This window comes from Epinephelus lanceolatus, chromosome 13 (assembly GCF_041903045.1).
Source record: "Epinephelus lanceolatus isolate andai-2023 chromosome 13, ASM4190304v1, whole genome shotgun sequence".
Taxonomy (NCBI): Eukaryota; Metazoa; Chordata; class Actinopteri; order Perciformes; family Serranidae; genus Epinephelus; species Epinephelus lanceolatus.
This window is the reverse complement of record NC_135746.1, coordinates 22,437,554-22,462,005: the sequence shown is the minus strand read 5'-3', so window position 1 is coordinate 22,462,005 and position 24,452 is coordinate 22,437,554. Positions and strand designations below refer to the sequence as shown.

The 24,452-nt window shown below is 40.8% G+C and overlaps 2 protein-coding genes across 5 annotated transcripts in view; one reads left to right on the top strand and one right to left on the bottom strand.

The window, feature by feature from the left end:
* Nucleotides 1–1,236: 1,236 nt before the first annotated feature.
* On the top strand, nt 1,237–13,718 carry aida (axin interactor, dorsalization associated). Its single transcript, XM_033648236.2, has 10 exons — nt 1,237–1,596; nt 2,303–2,369; nt 2,472–2,525; nt 4,609–4,663; nt 4,756–4,819; nt 4,927–5,033; nt 7,056–7,178; nt 7,297–7,419; nt 9,482–9,599; nt 9,691–13,718. The coding sequence occupies exons 1-10, from the start codon at nt 1,490–1,492 to the stop codon at nt 9,788–9,790; spliced, it is 918 nt and encodes a 305-aa protein (XP_033504127.1). The 5' UTR covers nt 1,237–1,489; the 3' UTR covers nt 9,791–13,718.
* mia3 (MIA SH3 domain ER export factor 3) overlaps nt 13,545–24,452 on the bottom strand; it is a 23,000-nt gene continuing 12,092 nt past the window's right edge. Inside the window, exons 7-29 of one of the 4 annotated variants that reach the window (XM_078173886.1) lie at nt 23,826–23,957; nt 23,156–23,177; nt 22,971–23,059; nt 22,795–22,872; nt 22,495–22,605; nt 22,341–22,412; nt 22,144–22,248; nt 21,926–22,048; nt 20,106–20,193; nt 18,785–18,849; nt 18,576–18,666; nt 18,344–18,482; nt 17,975–18,137; nt 17,845–17,880; nt 17,647–17,714; nt 17,163–17,248; nt 16,790–16,903; nt 16,043–16,105; nt 15,910–15,956; nt 15,729–15,797; nt 14,865–15,040; nt 14,626–14,834; nt 13,545–14,351 (exon numbers count right to left, since the gene is read on the bottom strand). In XM_078173886.1, the coding sequence (XP_078030012.1) occupies nt 14,104–14,351; nt 14,626–14,834; nt 14,865–15,040; nt 15,729–15,797; nt 15,910–15,956; nt 16,043–16,105; nt 16,790–16,903; nt 17,163–17,248; nt 17,647–17,714; nt 17,845–17,880; nt 17,975–18,137; nt 18,344–18,482; nt 18,576–18,666; nt 18,785–18,849; nt 20,106–20,193; nt 21,926–22,048; nt 22,144–22,248; nt 22,341–22,412; nt 22,495–22,605; nt 22,795–22,872; nt 22,971–23,059; nt 23,156–23,177; nt 23,826–23,957 (2,394 nt within the window). In that variant the 3' untranslated portion in view covers nt 13,545–14,103. Of the gene's footprint in view, nt 14,352–14,625; nt 15,041–15,728; nt 15,798–15,909; nt 15,957–16,042; nt 16,106–16,789; nt 16,904–17,162; nt 17,249–17,646; nt 17,715–17,844; nt 17,881–17,974; nt 18,138–18,343; nt 18,483–18,575; nt 18,667–18,784; nt 18,850–20,105; nt 20,194–21,925; nt 22,049–22,143; nt 22,249–22,340; nt 22,413–22,494; nt 22,606–22,794; nt 22,873–22,970; nt 23,060–23,155; nt 23,178–23,825; nt 23,958–24,452 lie in introns of all 4 variants that reach the window. The other 3 variants (XM_033648112.2, XM_078173887.1, XM_033648114.2) reach the window with 3 other exon arrangements.

Genomic DNA, 24,452 nt, shown 5'->3' with positions numbered 1-24,452 from the left:
CCATTGCAATCATGCCATCTTGTATGACAAGAAAACATTAAAAATAAAGTTTTGTCAAGTGTTAATTAATTTTCTTGTCATAAAATCACCATGGTAACCAGCTAGTCACAAAAACTGGGCAAAGTGTATATTCAAATTTCATGTATAAACCATAAATTATTTATGTTATTTATATTATTATAAACTTACAAAAAAGACTTCTACATGTATACAGATATTTAATAACAAATAGTTTTCTTTTTCTTTAATTTTCTCACATTTTCAAAATTGCTTTTTATGTGTGAATAATGTTGTGTGCTATATATTTTGGTGTATTATATTTTTATGATCCTTTTTAACTTTTTTAAAGTGTCTGAGTACCATAAAAAGCACTCTCCAAATAAAATATATTATTCTTGTTTTTCTTATTATTATTTTTATACTCTTTTTCTTTGTTGAAAAATGAATTAGATTACAATATTACAAAAAATATTTCTGTAATTAAATACTATCAAATGTTGTTTTTTTTGGCATTTTTTATTTATTTTTTGTTTGTTAGCAGGTTTTCTTTCCTACTCTTATTATTATTCTTATCATTGCTAATAATAATAATAATAATAATAATAATAATAATAATGATAATCTGTAAACAAAAAGGGTTAACAATGTTAATAAAATTATTGATATTATTACTGATATTATTATTATTATTATTGTTATTATTATTATTCATAATAATAATCTATTATTATTATTCATAATAATAATAATAATAATAATAATAATAATAATAATAATAATAATAATCTACAAACAAATAAAACTTTTTTTTTTAAAAAATGCCAAAAAATATTTAATTGTAGTTAATTAGAGAGTTAATTACGGAAATATTTTTTTGTTTTGTTTTCTAATACTTTTATCAATAAATAAATACATGTATATTTTCTAAAATAAATTACACAGTGGAGGAATTAATGGAAATGGTGGAAGTACATTTGAGCACTACTAATACTTGTATGTAGTCCCATTAGCCTATACTTTTTCTACTTATTATATTTTAGAAGCAGATTCTGTATTTTACAACAAAAAATATTTTTAATTTAATTTTTTATTTAAAACAAAAACAAAATTTAATTTACTCATTTATTTTGATTTACACGGTGATAAAAAAAAAAAAAAATTGCGCCTTTAAAAAAATGATTTCCTGCAGCAGTGTCTCGCGACCACCAACACGTCCACATCCTGTTGCCGTCCACTCGAGCGACCCCGCGTCCCAAAACGCGCGCACCCCGAGCTCCGGGCGGGACTTCCTCTCTGCTGCGGATGCGATATTAGGGTGAGCAGGCAGAAAGGGCTTGGTCGGGGTGTCAGTGGTGTATCCGTGCGGCTCCGGACAGCAGAGAACCGGGCTGACGACGCCGCCGCTGCTTGGTGCCGCTGAAGCCCCGTAGATGAGCCTCCTCCCCGGCTATGCTGCCCTGAGAGCGCCGCGAGTACCCGCCCTGCCAACATGTCTGATGTCAACAAGACTATTCAGAAATGGCACGCCAGTTTTAGGAAAGGCACAGACTTTGACTCGTGGGGACAATTAGTGGAGGCTATAGATGAGTACCAAATGTAAGTTGCATTCAACATGTGTGTCCTGCCTGTCACACAGCTGCTTCATCCATGCTTCTGCTTCTGTTTGAATCCTTGAATGTGCAGGGAGATAACGGCATGTAGGAGACAGTGGCTGCACGGTGGTTCACAAGAAGTTGGAGCCTGTGAGCTGTCAGTCAGCTCCTCACAGCAGTAAACAAACCCTACCCATCCATGACGTGATGTGGCAGTTGCAGAGGCAGCAGCACAGTCGCTTGTGTGTGTGTGTGTGTGTGTGTGTGTGTGTGTGTGTGTGAGGATGTTGCACTCCAGACTCATTCAGGCAGCAGTCTGAGTGCAGGGAGAGTCCTGTCATGGAGAAAGCATCCAGAGCTGTGTGCAGTGTGTTTCATTTTGTGTCATGCAGTGCAGAAATGGGGCCAATATTCCCTCAGAGTATTGAGAAATAGTCAGCCACACCCTCTTATTGTTATGGGTGGGTTTTCATCTGCTCACTGAGTAATGTTTCCTGCTCACACACAAGATCTTGTCTGCACATTTTTTACTGATGTGATCTGCTCTGTCTGCTAATTATTGTTTTGTATGAAATTGCATTAATAATATGAAATATAAATCATGACTTCTTCTGTTTGTGACCAGAAGGGGGCGCAGGTATACACGATGAAGTCATCTTACACTACAAGAAGTTTGCTGCAAAGCATTAACTCACCTCTGTGTTCTCTAGTTTGGCGAGGCAGCTGCAGAAAGAGGTCCAGTCTACAAACTCATCAGACTTCACAGAGGAGCAGAAGGTAATCATTAAGTGTCTCTGTAACCTCTGCACAGACGAGTTAGGGATTCTACATTATCTAACAAGTGGGTTTCTTCTTTTTTTTTTTTTTTTTTTTTTTTAGAAAACTTTAGGAAAGATTGCAACATGCCTGGAGATGAGGAGCGCCAGTCTGCAGGTGGGTGGCATTGTTTTCTTTAATCTGTATGAAACACAGTGTGTGGAATATGTTTTTTAGAAACAGACATCTAAAGAGCACCTCTTAAAATAACAAATTTTGACCATAGTTCTTTAGAGATGAACATTACAATCAAAAATGAATGAGGATCAGTAGGTAAAATAGTGCGGTCATGAGTCCAAACCTTCTCAGATCCCCCACACTCTCTAAGAAATGTTTGACAAGCCACCAAAATATTCTGAAAATTTAAAACATGTTACAAACAGTACACCAGACTTAATTTAAGTTTTCAGCTTCATCAACCTCCCTGACACAGACAAGATAGGTTAAAATCTGTACTTCACTTAAAACACTGCCGTTAAATCAGTGTTATCAAAGTTTACTTTGTTAAAATTAAATTAACATTTAATTTTTTTTAAATGTATTTTTGTTATTTTTTATTTTATTTTTTAAAATTATTTTTACTTTATTTATTTAATTTTTAAATAATTTTTTTATAAACAATATAAATATTTTATTAATAAAAATTATTTTATTAATTTTTTGTTGTAATTTTTTACCTCATATCTCACTGTATGATGGTCTAAAGCTGATTCACAGCCTTCATTATACTGTCAGGAAAAAAATTCTGGTGAAGAAAAACTAAATCCCTTGATTTTATGAAGTTGTACTTATTATGCACAATAATATCAGCACGGCATCAGAATCGGCCAACATGCTTTTTTTATTTTATTTGACACAATGAAAAAATTTTACATACTCTGAAAATCATCGTATTTAATATCGCCATCTGCCGGGGGGGATCACAACAAGAGTATACATACATAATATGATGCTAATTCCATTATAGAAGAGACTTGATGATCACTGAAATTAAGTGGGAGAAAAAAAGTGGATATATCGATATCTGTATCAGTTATTGGCCAAGTAAGTTGTTATATATCGGCATATCAGATATCGGCAAAAAAAATCAATATCGTGCATCCCTGTTTGTACTCAATATTAATATTTTTGCTAGAAACAGACAATTTACAAACTGTCTTTCTGTGCCAAACATATGCTCTGCCTTGAGGGGTCATCAAAGTCACACAAATTCCAAGAGGGGGAATTATTATTCATGGTACTGTTTAAACTTTCAGAAAGTTTTGTTGCTTTGAGTCGTCAAAGAAATTGCGTATTCTCTTTTTTATGACTTGCAATATTTATTTTTAGTATGTAACACAATCAGTGAACATCAGTCTAGTGCAGTGGTTTTTAAACGTTTTATGCCCAAGGCACAACTGTATTTATATCTGTATGCAATAGACTGTATAACCTGTGTTATCACTCATATCATGACATAAATGTTTGTTTTTATTTACTAACATCAAATAACAATTGACAACCAGCTATTACTCATTAAATGTTTAACAAAATAATTCAAGGATTCATTTTAAACTTTTTAAAATTACATCAAATGACCAATAACACATTAATTTAAACAGGAAATAATGTAAGATAATGTTATGTGTCACACACTTATAATTCCCATGCACGAACGGCGACAAGTAGGTTCCCTGTGAAGATGTTTTTAAATTAAACTAAATTAAATTAAATTCTTTAGGCAGAATTTACCTCTTCATTAGGAAATGGGTGTGCACAACATACTGATACAGTCAATTGAAAATTAGTTAATAACTTTTTGTGTAGGCCCAGTTGAATATTGCTATAATAATGTGTGGTTATCACAAAATTCCACAGGAGTGCACACCATTTGAAAACCACTGAACTAGTGTACAAATGCAACTTAAATCCTACCCCATCCTCCCTTCCTGTCTGGTGTGACCTACCAAACAATAAGGATGAACAACAAATCAATACACCAATAATGTTGCTTCTTAAAAAGAACATATATATATATATATATATAAATACATTAATCGTCAGCATAGATGAGGACTTTTAAGAACATATCAAACTTTCCACTTGACAGTATTTGTGATTCAAGTGCTTCCACCTACTCTCACTCTTGTGCACTTACAAATTATTTAAATGGGAACAATTGCTGCATATGAGAGTATTAAATATGTCTGTTCTTCTGCAGTGCACACAGTCAAAGGAAGACTTCAAGTTAGAAGAGCTGAAGAAACTGGAAACCAGTAAGTGTAGTGACTGGGAGTTATGAAGTGTCACCTTGTTAATCCTGCTGTCATGACTGTGTATTCTGATCTTCCTCCTTTTGTGTCTGCAGTAATTCAAAATATTCTGACCTACAACAAAAAATTCCCCTTTGATGTGCAGCCAGTGCCCCTAAGGTAAATATCCTTTACTTATATCTCACACTGTTGCGAGTTTGAGCCTGTATTTTACAGAACATCCTGCGTGATCGTTGACGTCATCTAACCTGTCGTTCCTCTGTCAGGAAAATCTTCGCTCCAGGTGAAGAGGAGAACCTGGAGCTGGAGGAGGAGGAGGAGGACGCCGCAGCAGGAGCAGGATCCATAGAGGCTTTCCCCCCTAGAGCCCCCGGTACTGTGTCTGTTACAGTTAATCAAACACACCTGCTGTTTGAGGGATGTTTGATTTGTTGTGTCATGTTGTCCTGTTGTTTGGGAGGGCTGTTTGACTGTGTGTCTTTTTGTTTCCTTCTGTCGGTGCTGTGCATGGCTTCACCGCTCATTCCTGCCTGCCTCATTCGCAGCTTCACAAGGTACGGCTTTTATCAACCAACGTCTGAACTCGTTCTCTGCTGCATGATCAACGTGTTTTTATCACTGCCTGTTAGTGGGAACACATGGCCTGATGCTGAACTGACAAAAATGTAAAGGGACTCTGAAATGATCATTTTTGTAGAAGTTACCATATAACTTCAATTAGAAGCCTGGGCTAATATTTGCTTAAATCACTTAACTCAACAGGCCTATATTTGGGACAGGCCTTTAGGCTTCAAATAACATCAATTATATGTTATGTTATGACACTTGTTTTACGCCACCCGGCACACCGACACAACACCACTTTATCCTGTTACAACAATATTCAGAAGTTGGATTAATCTTTATGAGAAACACCTTCTGACATCTGGAGGGAGCTTGGAGTAGAGCCGCTGCTCCTTTGCATCAAAAGGGGTCAGTTGAGGTGGTTCGGGCATCTGATCAGGATTCCTCCTGGGTGCCTCCTGTTAGAGGTGTTCCAGGCACGTCCCACTGGTAGGAGGCCCCGGGGCAGACCCAGAACACACTGGAGGGATTATATATCTCATCTGGCCTGGGAACGCCTTCCCAGGAGGAGCTCAGAGGCGTTGCTGGGGAGAGGGATGTCTTGGGTGCTTTGCCCCGGATAAGCGGATGAAAATAAATGGATCGACACCTTTTGATTCTTGTGATTGGCGGACCCTTATGGTCTAAAGAAATATAAATAACGTACCGTGTAATCGATGAACGGACACATATTCTGACTTAATGACAACCTCAAGGGTAGACAGTCACTACTTGTCTTCTCTGGTGCTCATGGTTTCAGTAAAATGAAATGAACCGAGCTAACAATGTGTAGCGTCTCCCTATTGACGAAAGTTTAAACAATTATGTTTGTATGTGCGATCTAAACAGCTAACTGAAGTTAGCTCAAGTAGGTAGTCAACAATCCACTTTTAAGCCCAATACAGACCAAACAATCATGACGAGACGAAACCGTTTTAGAACGTTGCAGAGAAAAGTTGCAGCGGTGTGAACTGGCCGGTCTGAGCTCGACTCACGCTGGCTGATGGTGTCACGTGCAACTCAGCTGGTCAAATCGCCAGCATCTGGTTTTAGAACATGTTTCAACAGCCAGTCAGCTTGTAGTGAAGTCCGCTGGTCAAGTTAAAATGGCTGCAGATGGCGTGTTCACTTGCTGCAGCAGGTGCTCCATCCCTGCCGAGTCCTCTGTTTCCGTCCTCACAGTGTGCTGGTGTCGGATGGTGGGTCGCTGCTGCTTATGCTTATGCACATAAGAAGTTGCATGTTTCAACTTGTCTCGCTGTGAATCTTTGGTCTGAACTGGGTTTTATAGATTTAAAGAACTTTCAAAAAGATGAACTGCTTGGCAACCAGACCAGGCTTCTAATTGCGACAGGCCTTTATTTGTCAAAGTGTGTAGCTGCACCAGACTAGTAGAAGAGCCTGGGCGTTTAATTGAAGCTTTATGGTACTCACCCCGTGTTACGTTGAATTTGTGAAGAAAGCTATGTTGTTCTCGCATGCCTCCGGTGAAAAAAGAATCTGAAATCTGAGAAAATTCTTGATAAATTGAAGTGATCGGGGGCCGTGTTAAACAACAACAAAGCTATACCAGAACATCAGTTGACAAACTGAAAGTGAAACTCATCCGTGCTCTCTTCAAAGCCAGACTCCACTGACAAAAACAAATGTTGCCTCATCAGTCCCAGACACAAAAGCGTGTAACCTGATGGTGAAGAGCATGCCACTGAAAATACTGCCTGCTATTGGCTAATCTCAGATGACATCTCTTTCTGTTGTTAAGGCAACTGTCTGCAACCTTTGTCCTCTACAGGTACCTTGTTGCCACGGTTACCCTCAGAGCCTGGGATGACACTACTTACACTAAAGATCGAAAAAATCGGGTTGAAGGATGCTGGGCAGTGCATCGATCCGTACATGACCATCAGTGTCAAAGGTACTTGTTCACATCTCTGTGAGAATGCTGCTGACGTACATCACCCTGAGGTGAAAATCTGAGTATAAAACATTAGTTTGGCAAAACCAAGATCACACTGTTGTTTCTCTGGCTGCAGATTTGAACGGCATAGATGTGAACCCAGTGCAGGACACACCTGTGGCCTCCAGGAAGGAAGACACCTACATTCACTTCAGCGTGGACGTGGAAATCCAGAGACATGTGGAGAGATTACCAAAAGGTAAAGTTGTCTGTTTCCACTTCAAAGACCGAAATCAACAATAAACTGATCCCACTGTCATCACTGTCTGTGTAGCTAAAGATTGATATATCTTATCCCTCTGTGTCACTATCAAAGACACAGAATGAGTCACACTGTCACGCAGGATCTGTCACTACAGTGACAGTGGGCACTGAAGGCACAACTGCTTGTTAATGTACTGTATGTTAAAGAGACAGTTCACCCCAGAATCAAAAATACATGCTTTTCCTCTTACCTGCAGTGCTGTCCATCAGTTTAGGTTGTTTTGGTGTGAGTTGCGGAGTGTTGGAGATATCAGCTGTAGAGATGTCTGCCTTCTCTCCAATATAACGGAAGTCGGTTGCACTAAACAGCAATGTCTCCTTCCAAAAATCATGACCCTGTTAGTCAAGATAATCCACAGACCTTGTTGTCAGCAGGATGTTGGTGAAGATTCTCAGTCATCCAGGTCATGGTAATCTTAAATCCTATATCGTAGGCAACTAGACACACATGATGGCTGGGTGGGTCAACGACTCACAGGTGACCATAACGACTCTGAATCTCAGAGATCACAGGTGACTCTAACGACTTTGTAAGGGTTCACACCCACACAGAGTTTAGAGCCGGCGACTCTGCACCAGTCTGTTGGAACTGAGGAAGCCTCTTGGATGAGAGGTGAAACGTCTTCAAGAAACTCAAGCAACTCCAGTTTGCCTATGATATAGCACTCAAATGTCATGTAGGAACTATTTTCCTCCATCGCCAACTACAAAGAAAAGGTTCATCTACTCACGGAAGAGAGGCTTGTGACAGCGTGAGAAGTAATCATTAATGGCGCCTACCTCGGCTGAGCTGTAACATTAGCTAGCTCAGTGGTGCTAGGTGAGCTAGCAGTAGATGCACACTTCCTTCTGCACTGTGATTCGCTTAATGGGTGCAGTTCGGTAGAAATAAAATAGTTCCTAGTCAGTTTTGTTTTTTTGGCGCTTTGAGCACCACAAGGAGTACCATTATAGTTGCATTATACTCAAGAGAAGGCAGCAATCTCTACAGCCGATATCTCCAACACTCATCCGGCTCGCGGCCACACGAAGTCACAGACAAGGGAGGTCATTCGAAAAGTATTGAGTCAGTACATTTACATGATATTAGAGAAAATCGATTTGTTGTGTTGGTCCATCTTAAACCAGTCTTCTAAAATACATGTAAACATGTTAGCCTGACTAAAATCGTATTAAATCGAAGTTCTCAAATACTAACACACCCAGATAATGCATTCGGGAGTCAAATTACACCTGCATGTCTGCGGTCAATCGGACCCAAACTGGCCTTGGCACTCTGCATGCTCCACAGTTTCCACCCCGGGCTGTGACCTGGAAGGTAATTTGATTTTCCTAGGATGGCAAAGGCACGGTTCACCCTACTCTCCCTCTGATTGGCTAGTAGTCATTGCCTTTTTTGGCTGGATTGGTTAGGGTTAGGCATGTGGAATGAGATTGGTTAGGGTAGGGCAGAGTGGGGCGGGTCTTGCCTTCGCCATCCTAGGAAAAAAAAAACTTGCAACCTGGAACTCGAATAGCATTAAAGGCATAACAGAGGAAGAAGCTGGAAACAACATGGCGAAATCACCATCCAGAGCCGAAATGTACAGAGCTGTTAAGTTGTCCATTATGGCACCAGTTTGCCGCTAGCTAACCGTAGCTAACTTGTCGATTGTTTGGTCTGTGAAGAGATAGGTCGACCAGAAAAAGGTTCAATAACACAAGCTGAAAGGGGGCATATTGCTGCCTATTGTAGCAGAGTCGGACATACTTCTGTCAATAAATGGATTCCCCTCCTGTGCTTGTATCCTGGGACAAGGACAGTAGTCCAATTAAATGGTGTAGTCGAGCTATACCTGTTGCTCGGTTTCACTGTGCATGAAAACGTACTGAGACGAACGAAGTATAGAGTAAGGCCAGTCTTATCCTTTAATGCCACTGGGGTCTAGATGTGCAGTAATTATTTAGTATGTTAACCCTTTAGTTAATGTTGTGAAACCCGCTGTGCGTTCTTCCAGGAGCAGCTATCTTCTTCGAATTCAAGCACTACAAACCCAAAAAGAGGTTTACCAGCACTAAATGTTTTGCCTTCATGGAAATGGACGAGATCAAACCCGGCCCCATTGTCATCGAACTGTGAGTCAGTCCACTGACACGTGACATTTAAATCATGTGAGCGATTCCTTTGTGAAACATGACGTATAAACTGAACCTGCTTTGATTTCAGGTACAAGAAGCCCACGGACTTCAAGAGAAAGAAACTGCAGCTTCTAACAAAGAAACAACTCTATCTCCATCTCCATCAGACGTTACACAAGGACAGCTAAGTCGCAGCGCGCCTCGAACTTTGACCCACCCTCTTTTTAATCTCTCCCAGCACCCACATCCAGCAGAGTGCGGTGCTCCACCTCATCACATCCAGCAATACTAAACCAAGGTCGTTTTTTCTCCCAATGAGTATATGAAGAAAGTAAAGAGTTTTGTATTCTTTGATTCTGTTGCCAAGTGCGTAACCCTCCTCCAAAAACACTCTAAATACGTTTGCCTATGACCAGGTGGAGACACACGGCGTTCATATCACAGCAGGGTTATGTTGAAACAGTCAACCCACCTCATCTCCAGTCTTCCTCAGCTCACTGATTTTTGGTAAATGGGACACAACGTGAGTTACTGCAGGTGCTTCATTTGAGTTTTATGTGGAGTTTGCAAAGTCATTCCCTGAATAAATAACACAACATGCAAACAGTAACGTGTTTGCAGATATTAAAAGTTAGTCCACAATGGTTTGTGTGTGCCACGATTACAGACTTTCATCGTGTTTAATTATTAATTGATTCGATGAATTTATTAAATGCGTAAAAAAAGATTAAATTCCCCAAATTAATAATTAAGTTTATTTTATTCTTGCTAAAAGAGATACTTTACCGATTGTGTTAATGCAGTGGTTCCCAACTGGTGGGTCCTGGTCCAAAAGTGGGACCAGGAGTGACTTGTGAACATGTCAAGTTTGTTAAAAAAAAAAAAAAAAAAAAAGCTTTATTTTGAAGTTCAATGCATTTCCAGCACAGAGCTTTTATTTTGAAGTGCCGTTCCCTGCTGTAGAGTAAGTGACTAACGGACAGCTACATGACAGAGACAGCAAACTAGCTCAACCACATGGTCAAACACAAGTATGATGCTGAATATATCGAACTGTGAGGACCTTGAACTAATGACTGAAGATAAATCTGGACCCTGTGTCTGGACCAGTTGGGAACCACTGTGTTAATAAAGTGTGGTAAACTTGCCTCCATCTTACCAGCAGCCACATCTCGGCGCTACAAGCCGAAAACATGGTGGAACTAAGCCGCGCTGATGAAATATAAACCAAGATTCTGTTACTGTGTTGCCTATTTCTTGCCGAAAATGTTTTCAGAAACATGTATTAGCTTACAGTTTAAATGTAATTTGAGATCGTTTGTTACCAGACCTGCCGCCATTTTGTTTCCTGTGTCAATTTACCAAACGGCAAGGAAACTATAGAAGACAGAAAAAGCATGACATCAGTGACAGCGTCCGAATTTTGCATGTGTGCTAGACTTTGGTGCCACTGCTATTTAAGTCAGTGGGAGGGCAAATCACACTCTAACCCATTATATCTTTGTTGTTTCGCCTTTGACCGAAAAATCCTTCCACCAGATTAAAACAAACTTTGTCAACTGTGTTTTATCTAAATGTGCGTGTTCGTTTTCCTTGTTACTGGTTTCCAAATAGATCACGGCTCTGTCCGTCAGCTGCCCCTGTTGGGTCCAAGATCGCTAACCTACCTGCTGCTAGCACGAAGTATTGTAGGCTACATGTATTTGATATCATTACTGACCAACCTTCAAACAGTTAAGGATATTTAATAATCAGGAGGGCTAACGTTAGGCAGCTCTATAATGTTTCTAAATATAATCAGGAGGTGCTGCTAAATGTGGACCTCCATTACTTACCGGTACTTGTTGCTTTGTTCGTCAGTGAACTAAGTTAGCAGTTGGACTTTGTTTAGCTACGATAGTCAGTGGACGCCCTATGTTAATTTGGGGATAAAACCATTAATGTTAAGCGATAACTCTGGTGAAGGTGTAACAGAAACAAACAGAGCTGCGGTGTCAGAGAGTGATAGCAAATGTTCTATTGAATTGAATTGACCCGTCCCGGTTGGCTGCGTTTCATGATGTAGCTCAGAGCAAACATGGGCTTAAGTTGAATATGCAGCTGACGGACAGAGCCACGATCTGTTTGGAGACCAGTAACAAGAAAAACAAATGTGCACATTTAGATAAATATCGTATAATGTGTGTTTCTTAAATATGGTGGTTGAAACAAGTTGAAACACTAAAGATATGATGGGTTATAGTGTGACTGCCATGTCTGCTCCTTTTAACTCCAATAGAACTGACATCAAAGTCTGGCTCCAATGTGAAACTGACGTCATGTCCTCTCCTTCTTTTAGAGTTTCCTTGCCAAACGGCCCAGCTGCATTGTGTCACCCACTAGCGGGACTGGTGCAGTGCATTCTGGTAGTTGTAGGTTTTCTACCTCTTGAGCAAAAGCAAATGTCACAGCTCTTTTCTTTTGTTTTCTCTGGCACCAATCTCAAACGTATTTCCGTCTTTTTACCACATAGACAGCCTAGTTTTATGAAAACACTGTCTCCCAGTAGTGACGCGTCTGAGAAAATCTGGATCGCAAAAATAATTTTTAAAAGACTATTAGATACATTAATTTACGATCATCTCAGAATTTATGTGCTTTAACATTCACAGTTTCCACTTTAACAATTCGTCATTTGAGTTGTTAAAAGTATAACGCGTTTGATTAGTGCGGCCTTAATTTAAAGCAGCAGATACTCTGATTAGGCAGCTGTCGTATGCATGTCCAATCAGAGCTCTTCCTGCTGTTCAATATGTTCTTCAAGTTTCAGCTGGCACGCTGTTGTCTCTACATTAAAGCTATCATAAGATGAAAACAGCACATTTATAATTATATATAATAGTAATCCTAAACACTTAAAAAGTCACAGACAGTATTGAATCCAGCAGTGGCATCTGCAATGTTAAACTGGTGCAGTTATGGGTGAAACATACAGTAGGTGTCATTTTATGATGCACTGACCATTTTTAAACGTGGTGTCGGCTTTGTCAGGACATATCTCAAATATAATTTCTGTACTAAATATTTGTTTCAGCCCAGAATTAATAAGAGTAGCAGTTAAATGTCTCCATCTCAGTTCAGTGTTCCTGCTTCAGTATGTATTGGATTTACTATATTTAAATACAGTTTCATACGGTTTTATAAATGCATTAAGATTAAATTGGATGCAGCATGGTTTGCATGATTCTGTATTCAGTGTTGCGGTCCAGATGTTTTTTTCTAAGCGAGCAGAAACGTTCAGGTTGGACGTTCGTCACCTGCCCAGGAACGTTTCTTTTTAAACCAAGTGTTAATCTGCAGATCAGATGTTATATGTATACAGATATATTTGATCTATAGAGGATGCATCTTTACCGGCAAAGGACAGGAATCGTCTTCTCCTTGAGCCCACTACTACCTTCTGAGATCTCACACCACCCTGTCATTAAGGGCTTTTTTTATTTTAATTAAAGTTGCATGTAAGTTTTTATGTTTCCTGTCTGACTCTGCAGATGTTTGTGTTCACTAAAAACATCTACATGTTTGATTTCAGATTTTATTTTTGTAACGTCACAATATTCAGGACTGTAAATTAACTGTAAGATACACTAACTGCTGAGTATACAGTAACTGTGTGTGTGTATGATGAAGCGCGACGAGACGGGGTGAAGCGAGGCCTGTGGAGCGCTTTGAGTTTGAGTCAGTCTGACAGACTGACGGGGATTGTATCAAACATTTACAATGCTTTTAATTTCTAATAAACTACAAATGAAGCAGCTTGGTTGGTGGTTTCATCCAGAGCATCAGCATGTTTCTGTCTCCGCAGCAGCTCAGATGTATGTCTTATTTTCTACAAATAAAGCAAACGCCTTGACATGTAGAAAAGTATATACATCCTGTGAGTGATTAGTGACGCAACACCGACAGCTTTTACATTCTTTATTATTAAAAGTTCTACCATCATAGTAAAATAAGTTATACATCTGGCCATCAAATTACACATTTGCTTTACAGTCGGCTCTAAAGCAACAGCTTTGGGAAATTATGGTATTCCTGAAATGCTAGAAGCTAAACTCCCTCCTCCCTCTCCTTTTTTTTTTTAAAATAATTTCCACAGGAAATGACATTTAAAAAATTGCCCCTTAAAAATCATTGCTATATATATATTTTTTTTTTAAAGATAAACAAAAATGAAAATCCTCTGGCATATGATGAATTATTATTGCACAATAAGCGGTTTAGAAAAGTGGCAACCCTCTTAACTCATGTTGATTCAGACACATAATTATTGATGCTTTAATTTAAGGACCATGTTTTTTTTGTTTTTTTTTAAATAAACATCAATGCTTTTTTTTATTTTATTTTAAGTGATATATGAAAATAATCATGACCTTTGTTTAGACAGGATCTGGGTTGTTGGTTGTTAATGTGATGGGGGTTTGGGGGTTAAGTTCAAGTCCTCTGCCACAGCTCGGTGGAGTCTTTAAGGCTTGACCATCGCTGGCCTCGCTGAGTCCTGAGGGGCCTCCTGCTTCACGTGCAGGTCCTGTCTGGGGCCGGTGTGTGAGTTGTGGAGGGCATCGGGTGGAGCGTGACCGAATGCGTCGCCGTGTGCGGGGTGGGGAGGGACGCCGGGAGGCAGATTCATTGGTGGGCCGGTGTGATCCCGCGGTCCCATGTAGCGCATGTCAGGAGGGATGGGTGGACGTGGTCCCATAGGTCCACGGACACCTAAACAGAACAAAACAGAAGGGATGTGATGTTGTGATGAAGGAGGAGACAGACTGAGAAACAGCTCAGGTATTCTGTCAAGTTCATGATTCGCAGGGTCTGCAGCTGGTCATACCAGACATTTACCAGTCGATACCAATACCAGAGAAATTCCATGACTCTTAATACCACAATACAACACAAAAACAAAACATCCCAGGTACGTACACTCCTTTATTGTAAGCATTAGATTCAATTTAAATTTTATTACTCATCATTAAAGGGCGGAACGTACCAGGTGGCAGAGGCATCGGTCCGAAGTGAGGTGGAGGGGGACGGAAGTGTGGCGGTGGCGGACCCCGAGGATCAAGCACAGGTCCAGGGCCCGGCCTGGGTAGGAATGCATGTCCGTTGGCAGGTCGAGGCCCAAACTCTCCTCCCATTGGTCCAGGCAGGGGCATGCCTGGGTGTCCATTGGCTGGTAGTGGAGGTCCAAGATGAGGAGGTACATTTGGAGGAAGGGGACCATGAGGACCTGGTGGGAGGTGGTAGAGGCCAGGTCGGGGAGGTCTGTAAGGTCCAGGAGGCGGCAGGCGGCCGGGGGGTCCCGGAGGGGGGAGCTGGTCATGGGGTCCAGGGCCGGGGGGAGGTCCTTGGACCACGGGGCCCGGTGAGTCCCTGATTGGAGACGCTAGGAAGGATCCAGGTCCCTGAGAAAGACGGACGATAGTGAAAAAGAGGAATGTGTTGTGTTCTAGTGCATTCTGTAGAGTTTTAGTTGGTTCTGTAAATAGTGACGGCCAAATGAAGCCTCATGAAGTATTTTCTTTATTTTCTGAGCCCACTAGATGGCGCTCATGGTTTAAAGAGAGAGGCTCAAAGAACGGCCTTTCAGTCTGCTTTCAACCTTTTGTTGAACAATTAGCGCCATCTAGTGGGCTCATAAAATGAAGAAAATGCCTTATGAGGCTTCATTTGGCCATCACTACTAAGTGAGTATAGATGGATCACAGTTTTAGTCATGCAGTGAGAAGATCCACAAACCACACAACTTACAAAAAGTGCATTTAGCCAGGGCTCAAATCACATGACCAGTAACCACACACCATGATTATTGGATGAAAAACCAGACCACTGTCACAAATACTCAACCTCTGACACACATTTGCAGCTTTCACAGACCCAAATATTTTCCAAGACACATTTTAGCTCAAGTTTAGACTCTGCGTCTCTCAGTGCTGTGAGAACAGGTGAAACCACACACTCAGCCCAAAAAGTTAAGTCAGCCCCAGTGAAGTGAAATGCCTTGAATGTCTTCCCAAATCCAAATCGATCTTTAAGGCAGTGGGGGTAGCGTGCTTGCATACGCCTTTACACCTGGACAGCCTCTATACTCACTGGCTCTGGACTGTCTGTAGAGGCCTCAGCCTGTGTCTCTGCTTTTATCTGTGGATCTACTGCCTGTGTCTGTTTTAGAGCAGGGACAGACACAACGGACATGTAGGTAGGAGCTCTAGGCCTTCACATGGAAGGAGGGAAGGTATTGAATTAAAAATGATCTGATGAGGAAAAGACTTACAGATCCATCCATGTTGGCAGGTGACGAGCTCCGGGGGCCCATCATCTCTGAAAGAGGAGAAAGAGCATGGTGTTGGACAGACGTTAAAAGCAAAGGTGAACCCTTTGAAACAAAGAGACTGTAGACAACATACCCATCCCAGAGATGTGTTTGTTTTCAGCGTAACGACCGTGTGGGTCTGATGGAGGTCGCGGACCTGAGGGGAGAAGAAAAGACGATACAATGATGAATGAAATCCCTCAAGACTCTGCCTGTTGTACGTTTCCAGGGAAGACACAGTTGTAAGACACTAACAAGGAGAAACAAATTATTACAAGGGCACAGGGTCTTCTCTAATCCATGAGGACAACATTAAAAGGAAACAAAGTATTCTGGATGATTTTAAAGCCCCGGAAAACTTGGTTTCCATTGGAATTATCTGTAATTCATGACTATAGCAACAATCACAGATACAAAATAATCCCATCCTGTATTATTTATTATGAGTTTTACACTAAAAAATTCAGTGAATCTGCTTCATCAGGACTGTTTAGGTTTAGGAAGCTGTTGCTTATACTCAGAAGCTGATTGAGAAACATGTTTTTAGAGCCTTTAAAGAACAAAAGGTGAAGCACAAATCAACAGCAACACAAAAACTTCAATGGAAATTTCAAAGGGAAAAACAAGAGCAGGAGAAAGAGAGGTGAAGACGGAGGAATCAGGATGTTATACAAAGTAGGAAGACATAAAAGGAGAACTCAGGAAGGTAAAAGATCTGAAAAGAATAAGAAAATCAGGTGTGACAGAGGCGAAAAGATTTAAGGAAACAAGGTTGGAGTGAAGGCATGAGGTCCAACTGTAGGGAGGATTAAAGAGGGCGAAATAATCCACCGGGACTCACCATACGGGTCAATTCTTCGCCCTACAGGGGCAGAAGGAGGGCGCCTGGGACCCTCAATCATTATTGGAGGGGATGGAGCACCCCCACTCACAGGAGAGGCCCCATATGAATCACCTGTTACGATCAAACCATCATTTACCAAAGGAAAAGAAACAGCTGATGATATACAACAATATATGTAAAGACGAGTCCTCTTTTCGGCTTCTTTGAAATGACAAATGCCCAACGTCTTTCTCATTTAGTACAAACAAAAAACAAAAAGAAAGACATGCAGGATTTCATTAGAAAACAGGATCCTCCTCTCAAAGCTCTGTAGGATGGAAACTGTCCTAATGGGAAGAAAACAGCAGGAGATGTTGTGTGGTGTGTTTACCTTGACGAGGGCCTGCAGGCTGTCCAGAGTTGGGTCTGAAGAGAGGAGCACGGCGCTCATTAAGCTGGGAGGTGAGTACAGCCAGTCTGTTAATGGGTAAAAGGACAAACAAAAACCGTTAGATGCAATAAGTACCACAGACAGGTTAAATATTATTTTCATTATAAATTAATCTGCTGAGGTTTTTCCCAAAGCCCAGTGTTCAAGGACCAAGTTGTTCCTTTTGTCAAGAGCCAAATAATATTCAATTTACAATGACATAATAAAAATGAGAGCAAATCCTCACATCTGAAGAGCTGAAACCAGTGAATGCTGGGTATTTTTGCTTCAAAATGACTAATAATCATAAATCTCTGTTGATAATATGAATAATCTGCTCTAGATTAGTCAAATTATCTGCTCTACCAACAGGAAGTTAAAACTTGTTCAGTTAAACTGTAAACAACAATGAAGCAATGTTTCTACTAATTCTGCCAACACTTACTTTTCACGGAGCTTTGATGATTCAAGTTTCTCTTGATTCAGAGCTCGCTCTGCGTTACGAGCATTTACCTGGAGACGTAACAGATAATTAGTGTGCAACTAAAATCTTTATGCCTCATCTTATTATCAAACAGGCTTAAATGACCATTTCTAGCACATCTGCATATGAGAATAAATTGTGCCGCTCTGTGCAACGTACCCAGTTGGAGTGAGTTTTGTTTTCCTGTTCTTTTATCTGAAAAAAGAAACAAGGAAGAAGATATTCAGTAAAGATTCAGGTTTCAGTGAGATTCCTCTCTGTACTTCTTCGTTCAAAAATTAATACCAACCTGCTCTTTGTAGACTTCCTCAGTCTTCTTCATCTGCTCCTCCATTTCATTGATGCGTTGCCGTAAGACTTTAACCTGCTCCTCGGCCTCGACGGCTTTCCCTCCCACCTCAGACAGCTGACTCTCTTTGCTGCGTCGCTCCAACTCCTCCTTGGTTAATCTCCTGTGAAGCCACAGAAACTTCAAATAACAGCAACACAGGGTTCCTCCACATCTTTTCCATTTCAAAGACACATGCTTTTATTCATGAGATGTCTGAGCGGATTAAGCTCAAACAGCGTTGCTTATTCATATTCATCAGGAGCAGATTTTCTAGTGTGTAACAGCATGGTTAATAAAGTGATGACTGACTTTTATGGCTTCACTTACTGCTGCAAAGCGTTTTCCTTCTGCTGATACATCTCGACCATGATTTCGTTTTTCTGCTGGAGCATCTTTAGCTGGTTTTCAACTTGGCTCTTCTCACTTTTTAGGGATCCGATGGCGTGCTCCAGCTCCTGGTGTTGTTCTGTTGCAATATACGATGGTATGTTCAGAGAGAGGCAGGGAAAAAACTTAAATTCAAAGGTGACACAACTCAAAGGACCCACAACCAACATACCTTCCAGTGATTTCCTAGTCTTTTCTTCATTCAGTAGTTTGGTCATGAAGCGATCTCGCTCTTCTTCGATCACAGCCAGAGTGGTCTGGACCTGGAAACACATCATGCGAAGGTATTTTAAATAAAAGAAACACATAACTGTAGAATGTTTGAATCAACATTCCTCATCCAAGCAGTTACAGTTTATAAAATAGTTAGTGATATCTTACCCGTGAAACATCCATCATCTGTTTGATTCGGTTCTTTATAGCTACCTTCTTGTCTGAAAGAGACACTGAAAAGCCACAAATCACTTAGTATGAAGCTGAACACATCATTTATACTGTGACAACAAATATGTGGTGACACTTTAAGAGACAGTTCACCCGAAAATCCAAACTGCCGTGGAGAAGTCTGCCTTCGTTATCCAGTTATTTAAAATAATCCATAGATCGCTTTGTCAGGAGTTTCATGTAGGAGTGTTTTCTTTCTACCAAGCTACACCCATCAACCGTATCACCGTGCAGAAGGAAGTGCTGCTAGCTCATCTAGCATCACTGAGCTAGCTAATGTTACAGCTGAGGAGGACGCCATTTTTGTTTACATATCATGCTGTCACGAGCACGAGCCTCTCATCCATGAGTAGATGCACACTTCCTTCTGCTGTGATTCGATTGGTGGGTGTAGTTTGACATTAAGAAAAAAGTTTACTGCTTACAACAAGATCTGTGGATTGACTTGAGTAACTGGGTTATGATCTCTGAAAGATTTTTTTTTTTTTTTTTCAAACCACGAGCCAAATGCCATCTAGTTCAATTAGGGGCCGTACACATGCCGCTTCTTTAACCACTTGGAAAACGCGAGGTCGGGTGCTGGGCGCTACTTTTGTGCCTTTTTTGAGCCAGCTGTCAAGAGCGCGGTGGCAGGTTGTGTCTGAGGTTGCCAAACAATCTTAACCAGCACCATATCATAGCCTATTTACCTGAAATCGTGAATGCAGAGCTTTTCTTTCTCCAGGTGCTGTTTGTAAGTGTGTGGGCATATCGTCTGGGGAACAGATGAAAAGCCCTGCACCAAAATGATCAACTTCTCCATATTTATCACAGACTGACATTTACGTAGGAAGGGAGAAATATCTGTCGGCTATGATTGGTTGGTCCTCGTCAGATGACATGCGGTGTGCACTGCTGCATTCCAAAAGTTTAACTGGGTTTATCTCAGGGCACAGCCGTTGCGCCCTGAAAAATAGGTGTGCGCGCCATGATGGCGTCACTTTGTCGTTTAAGCGTGCCTGCTGCGTATCTACACTGAAAACAATGAATGTGAGGGAGCAAAAAATGTGGCATGTGTACGGCATCCTATATTGGAGACGGCAGACAGCAGACATTTCTATGGCCATAATCTCCAAGACTGAGCAGCTCATACCAAAACAATCTAGACTGATAAATAGCACTACAGGTAAGAGGAAAAATATGTATTTCTGAATTTGAGGTGTACTGTCCCTTTAAGTGTATCATTTCTTTTATTAATTAATAATAGAGTTGGACTAACCAGGTGCTACTTCACCATTGGCTAAAACTTTGGTGTCGCCTTTCTGCAAATCACAAGCGTCTAGGTCTGCCAGAAGATCAGACAGCACCTGTCAGGGAGACATGTTTGTGTGAGGTAAGTCGACACAAGTTAAGAACTTACAGTACAGGCCAAAAGTTTGGACACACCTTCTCATTCAATGCGTTTTCTTTATTTTCATGACTATTTACATTGTAGATTCTCACTGAAGGCATCAAAACTATGAATGAACACATGTGGAGTTATGTACTTAACAAAAAAAGGTGAAATAACTGAAAACATGTTTTATATTCTAGTTTCTTCAAAATAGCCACCCTTTGCTCTGATTACTGCTTTGCACACTCTTGGCATTCTCTCGATGAGCTTCAAGAGGTAGTCACCTGAAATGGTTTCCACTTCACAGGTGTGCCTTATCAGGGTTAATTAGTGGAATTTCTTGCTTTATCAATGGGGTTGGGACCATCAATTGTGTTGTGCAGAAGTCAGGTTAATACACAGCCGACAGCCCTATTGGACAACTGTTAAAATTCATATTATGGCAAGAACCAATCAGCTAACTAAAGAAAAACGAGTGGCCATCATTACTTTAAGAAATGAAGGCCAGTCAGTCCGGAAAATTGCAAAACCTTTAAATGTGTCCCCAAGTGGAGTCGCAAAAACCATCAAGCGCTACAACGAAACTGGCACACATGAGGACCGACCCAGGAAAGGAAGACCAAGAGTCACCTCTGCTTCTGAGGATAAGTTCATCCGAGTCACCAGCCTCAGAAATCGCAAGTTAACAGCAGCTCAGATCAGAGACCAGATGAATGCCACACAGAGCAGTAGACCCATCTCTAGAACAACTGTTAAGAGGAGACTGCGCGAATCAGGCCTTCATGGTCAAATAGCTGCTAGGAAACCACTGCTAAGGAGAGGCAACAAGCAGAAGAGATTTGTTTGGGCCAAGAAACACAAGGAATGGACATTAGACCAGTGGAAATCTGTGCTTTGGTCTGATGAGTCCAAATTTGAGATCTTTGGTTCCAACCGCCGTGTCTTTGTGAGACGCAGAAAAGGTGAACGGATGGATTCCACATGCCTGGTTCCCACTGTGAAGCATGGAGGAGGAGGTGTGATGGTGTGGGGGTGTTTTGCTGGTGACACTGTTGGGGATTTATTCAAAATTGAAGGCACACTGAACCAGCATGGCTACCACAGCATCCTGCAGCGACATGCCATCCCATCCGGTTTGCGTTTAGTTGGACGATCATTTATTTTTCAACAGGACAATGACCCCAAACACACCTCCAGGCTGTGTAAGGGCTATTTGACCAAGAAGGAGAGTGATGGAGTGCTGCGGCAGATGACCTGGCCTCCACAGTCACCGGACCTGAACCCAATCGAGATGGTTTGGGGTGAGCTGGACCGCAGAGTGAAGGCAAAGGGGCCAACAAGTGCTAAACACCTCTGGGAACTCCTTCAAGACTGTTGGAAAACCATTTCAGGTGACTACCTCTTGAAGCTCATCGAGAGAATGCCAAGAGTGTGCAAAGCAGTAATCAGAGCAAAGGGTGGCTATTTTGAAGAAACTAGAATATAAAACATGTTTTCAGTTATTTCACCTTTTTTTGTTAAGTACATAACTCCACATGTGTTCATTCATAGTTTTGATGCCTTCAGTGAGAATCTACAATGTATATAGTCATGAAAATAAAGAAAACGCATTGAATGAGAAGGTGTGTCCAAACTTTTGGCCTGTACTGTATATTTACAGCTAATATCCAAGAAAAATTGTGACGGTAGTTAAAAAAGATCCTGACCTCCACGTTGTGATCTTTGAGCACCACTGAGTCCTCCAGCTCTTTCTGAGACTTCTGATAGACTTTTATCTGCTCGTTCAGCTCCTTGTGTTTGTCCTCCCAGCTCTTAATGGTGGTTTTGAGCTGTAGGAACAGGAAGTAAGGAAAGTGGTTCTGGAAAACAGAATCTAAAATAATCCCATTTCAATTAACTCTAATACAAATCTACATTATCTTACTGTTTTATTTTCTTCTTTTAGTGCTGCATAATCTTTCTCCAGACATTTGTGCTGGACGTTTCTGGCATCTTCACGAATCTTGGCCTCGTCCAGGAGGACAGTAGTCTGTAGCAAGCACACATAGTTGATAAGAGAAGCTGACACCACGACCTTCACATGATCTTGCAATGTGCAGAACATAACATGAGGACTTGTACCTTAGCAAGAGCCTCCTGAATCTTCTTCCTGCTCAGCTGTAGCTTTTCGTTTGATTTCTCCAGTTTCTCAATCTGTTAAAGAAACCGCTAGGCATCATGAAAATGTCACAACAGCTTAAGAAATAAGAGGAAGTTAAAAATATTAAACAATTACCCGGGTGCCATTTTGTAAAGAGTTTGACCTCTCCTCTTCTAGAAGTTTTGCATATTTGTTCTTTTCCTCGGCCATGTGTTCATTCCGTGTTTCTGCTTCCAAAACTTTACTCTGCAAAAAGGTAATGAGAGAAACTTCACTGACAGTTCTTAAAAAAATGAGAACTTGCTGTCCAAATCATATGCAACACCCATAAGCCATTTACAGGTGCATCAAGTACACTTCCCCGTTCTTGACAGCTCAACATAGTATGAGGAAATACACAAAGATGAAAAGTATCCTTGGTTTCTTGGTGCTTACCTCCAGGTCTTGAACCTTTTTCATTGTCGTACTAACTGTTTCCTTTGACTGTTTTTGGTTTTCTTTCAGACGTTCAGTCTTCAAAAAAAGAAGAAAAAACAAATGAGAACATTTCAGATAATGATTAAGCTTCTTCAAATGTAGCTCATAGATATTCGATCACATTTGTAACCCACCTGTTTCTGGAGTTCAGACATTTTGGCGAGAGCATCAGTCCTCTCTTTCTTGAGTGCCAGAATTTGCTCTGTTAATTTTTTTTCATCCACTGTGTCCACAAGCAAAAAGAACATAATCAGTTTGATTAAACACTTCTGCATATTGTGATGTGATGTTACAAAAACAAACAAGCACACAAACTTACCAAGATATTCTTTCTTCTTTACCTAAAATACTCAGGAAAGCAAGAAGTAAAGATCAGTTTGATGTCTTGTCACAGCACTATCATCATTAACATGTAGTAATGAAGTCTCATCTTGTCAGAAATAGTGTATAAGTAGTGCTCCAGATAAGAAAAATATTATATGATGTTAATCTCAAACCATGGGTAGTGTAGGATATACTATGCAGGATTTTCCTAAAAAACAATGTATGGACTTAAACAGAAGTAATCCCCCTAAATCAACATGTATGACCCACTAGAAGTGTGAGGCAGTGTGTTTTGCGGCAGAGACTCTGCCCTAAGCCTTTATTGTCTCATTTTGTTTTTGCTTTCTGTGTTCAGGATGTTTATGGGTGTGTACCTCCGACACACGCTGGTGGAGTCGGGGCTTTATACAAAGGTAGCAACCAGATGCCAGAACTTAAGCAGCAGGCATTGACTTTTACTTTCCCGGACAAGCATGTCTGTAAACAGTAACCAATCTTGCATAGTATACCTTTAAAGATGACAATACAAGTCATTTGTATGCAGCGTGTATCATCAGGGTCAAAACCTAATTAAACCGAAGCTCCTGCAGTTATTTTTCTTGTTACTGGCAAATCATAACACATAATTTTAGCAGAGATGAGAGCAGCAATGTTACAACACTTACCGCCAACACTGTCCTCCAGAAGAAGAGGATGAAGGTCACTACTCCAACCAAAGCAGTGATGACAACAGCTTGCCAAGGACAACCTAACAAGGTTTCCCCTGGCTTCCACTCCTCTGGCAGTAATGAAATCACCTGATGGCACACAGAAACAATATCGAGGAATGATCGCGAAGACAATTAGGAATGATGACATAAAGATAAAGACAGGAGGCCTACGTCTCAATAAATGAGGGAGGGAAAAAATCTTGTCACCCTTCTTACTGTGTTTCAAATGTGATTAATATGACAAGACTAAAAATAGAGACAGATGGCAAGTAAGTATTTGTCAAAGCACAGCAAGACACTCCGACAAGTCTACAGAAGGTTATCCCTCAAAGCAATATTTACCCAAACTCCTCGACTGAGATACTGTGTATTCATTAACTGAAGTGATGAGCACTGAAGGAGAATGAGTGATCTGTTGCTCTTTCACACCACTGAGAAGCTTATCAAGATATCAGAGCTTTCCCATACAATAATAAAACCTAGCAGGGTCCTTCTGCCACAGCAAAGACTGCTGAACTCTGCACCAGAGGAAAACAGGCGTAAGGTTGCATAACTAAACTCTTTTTAAAAGTTTCCTGCCTC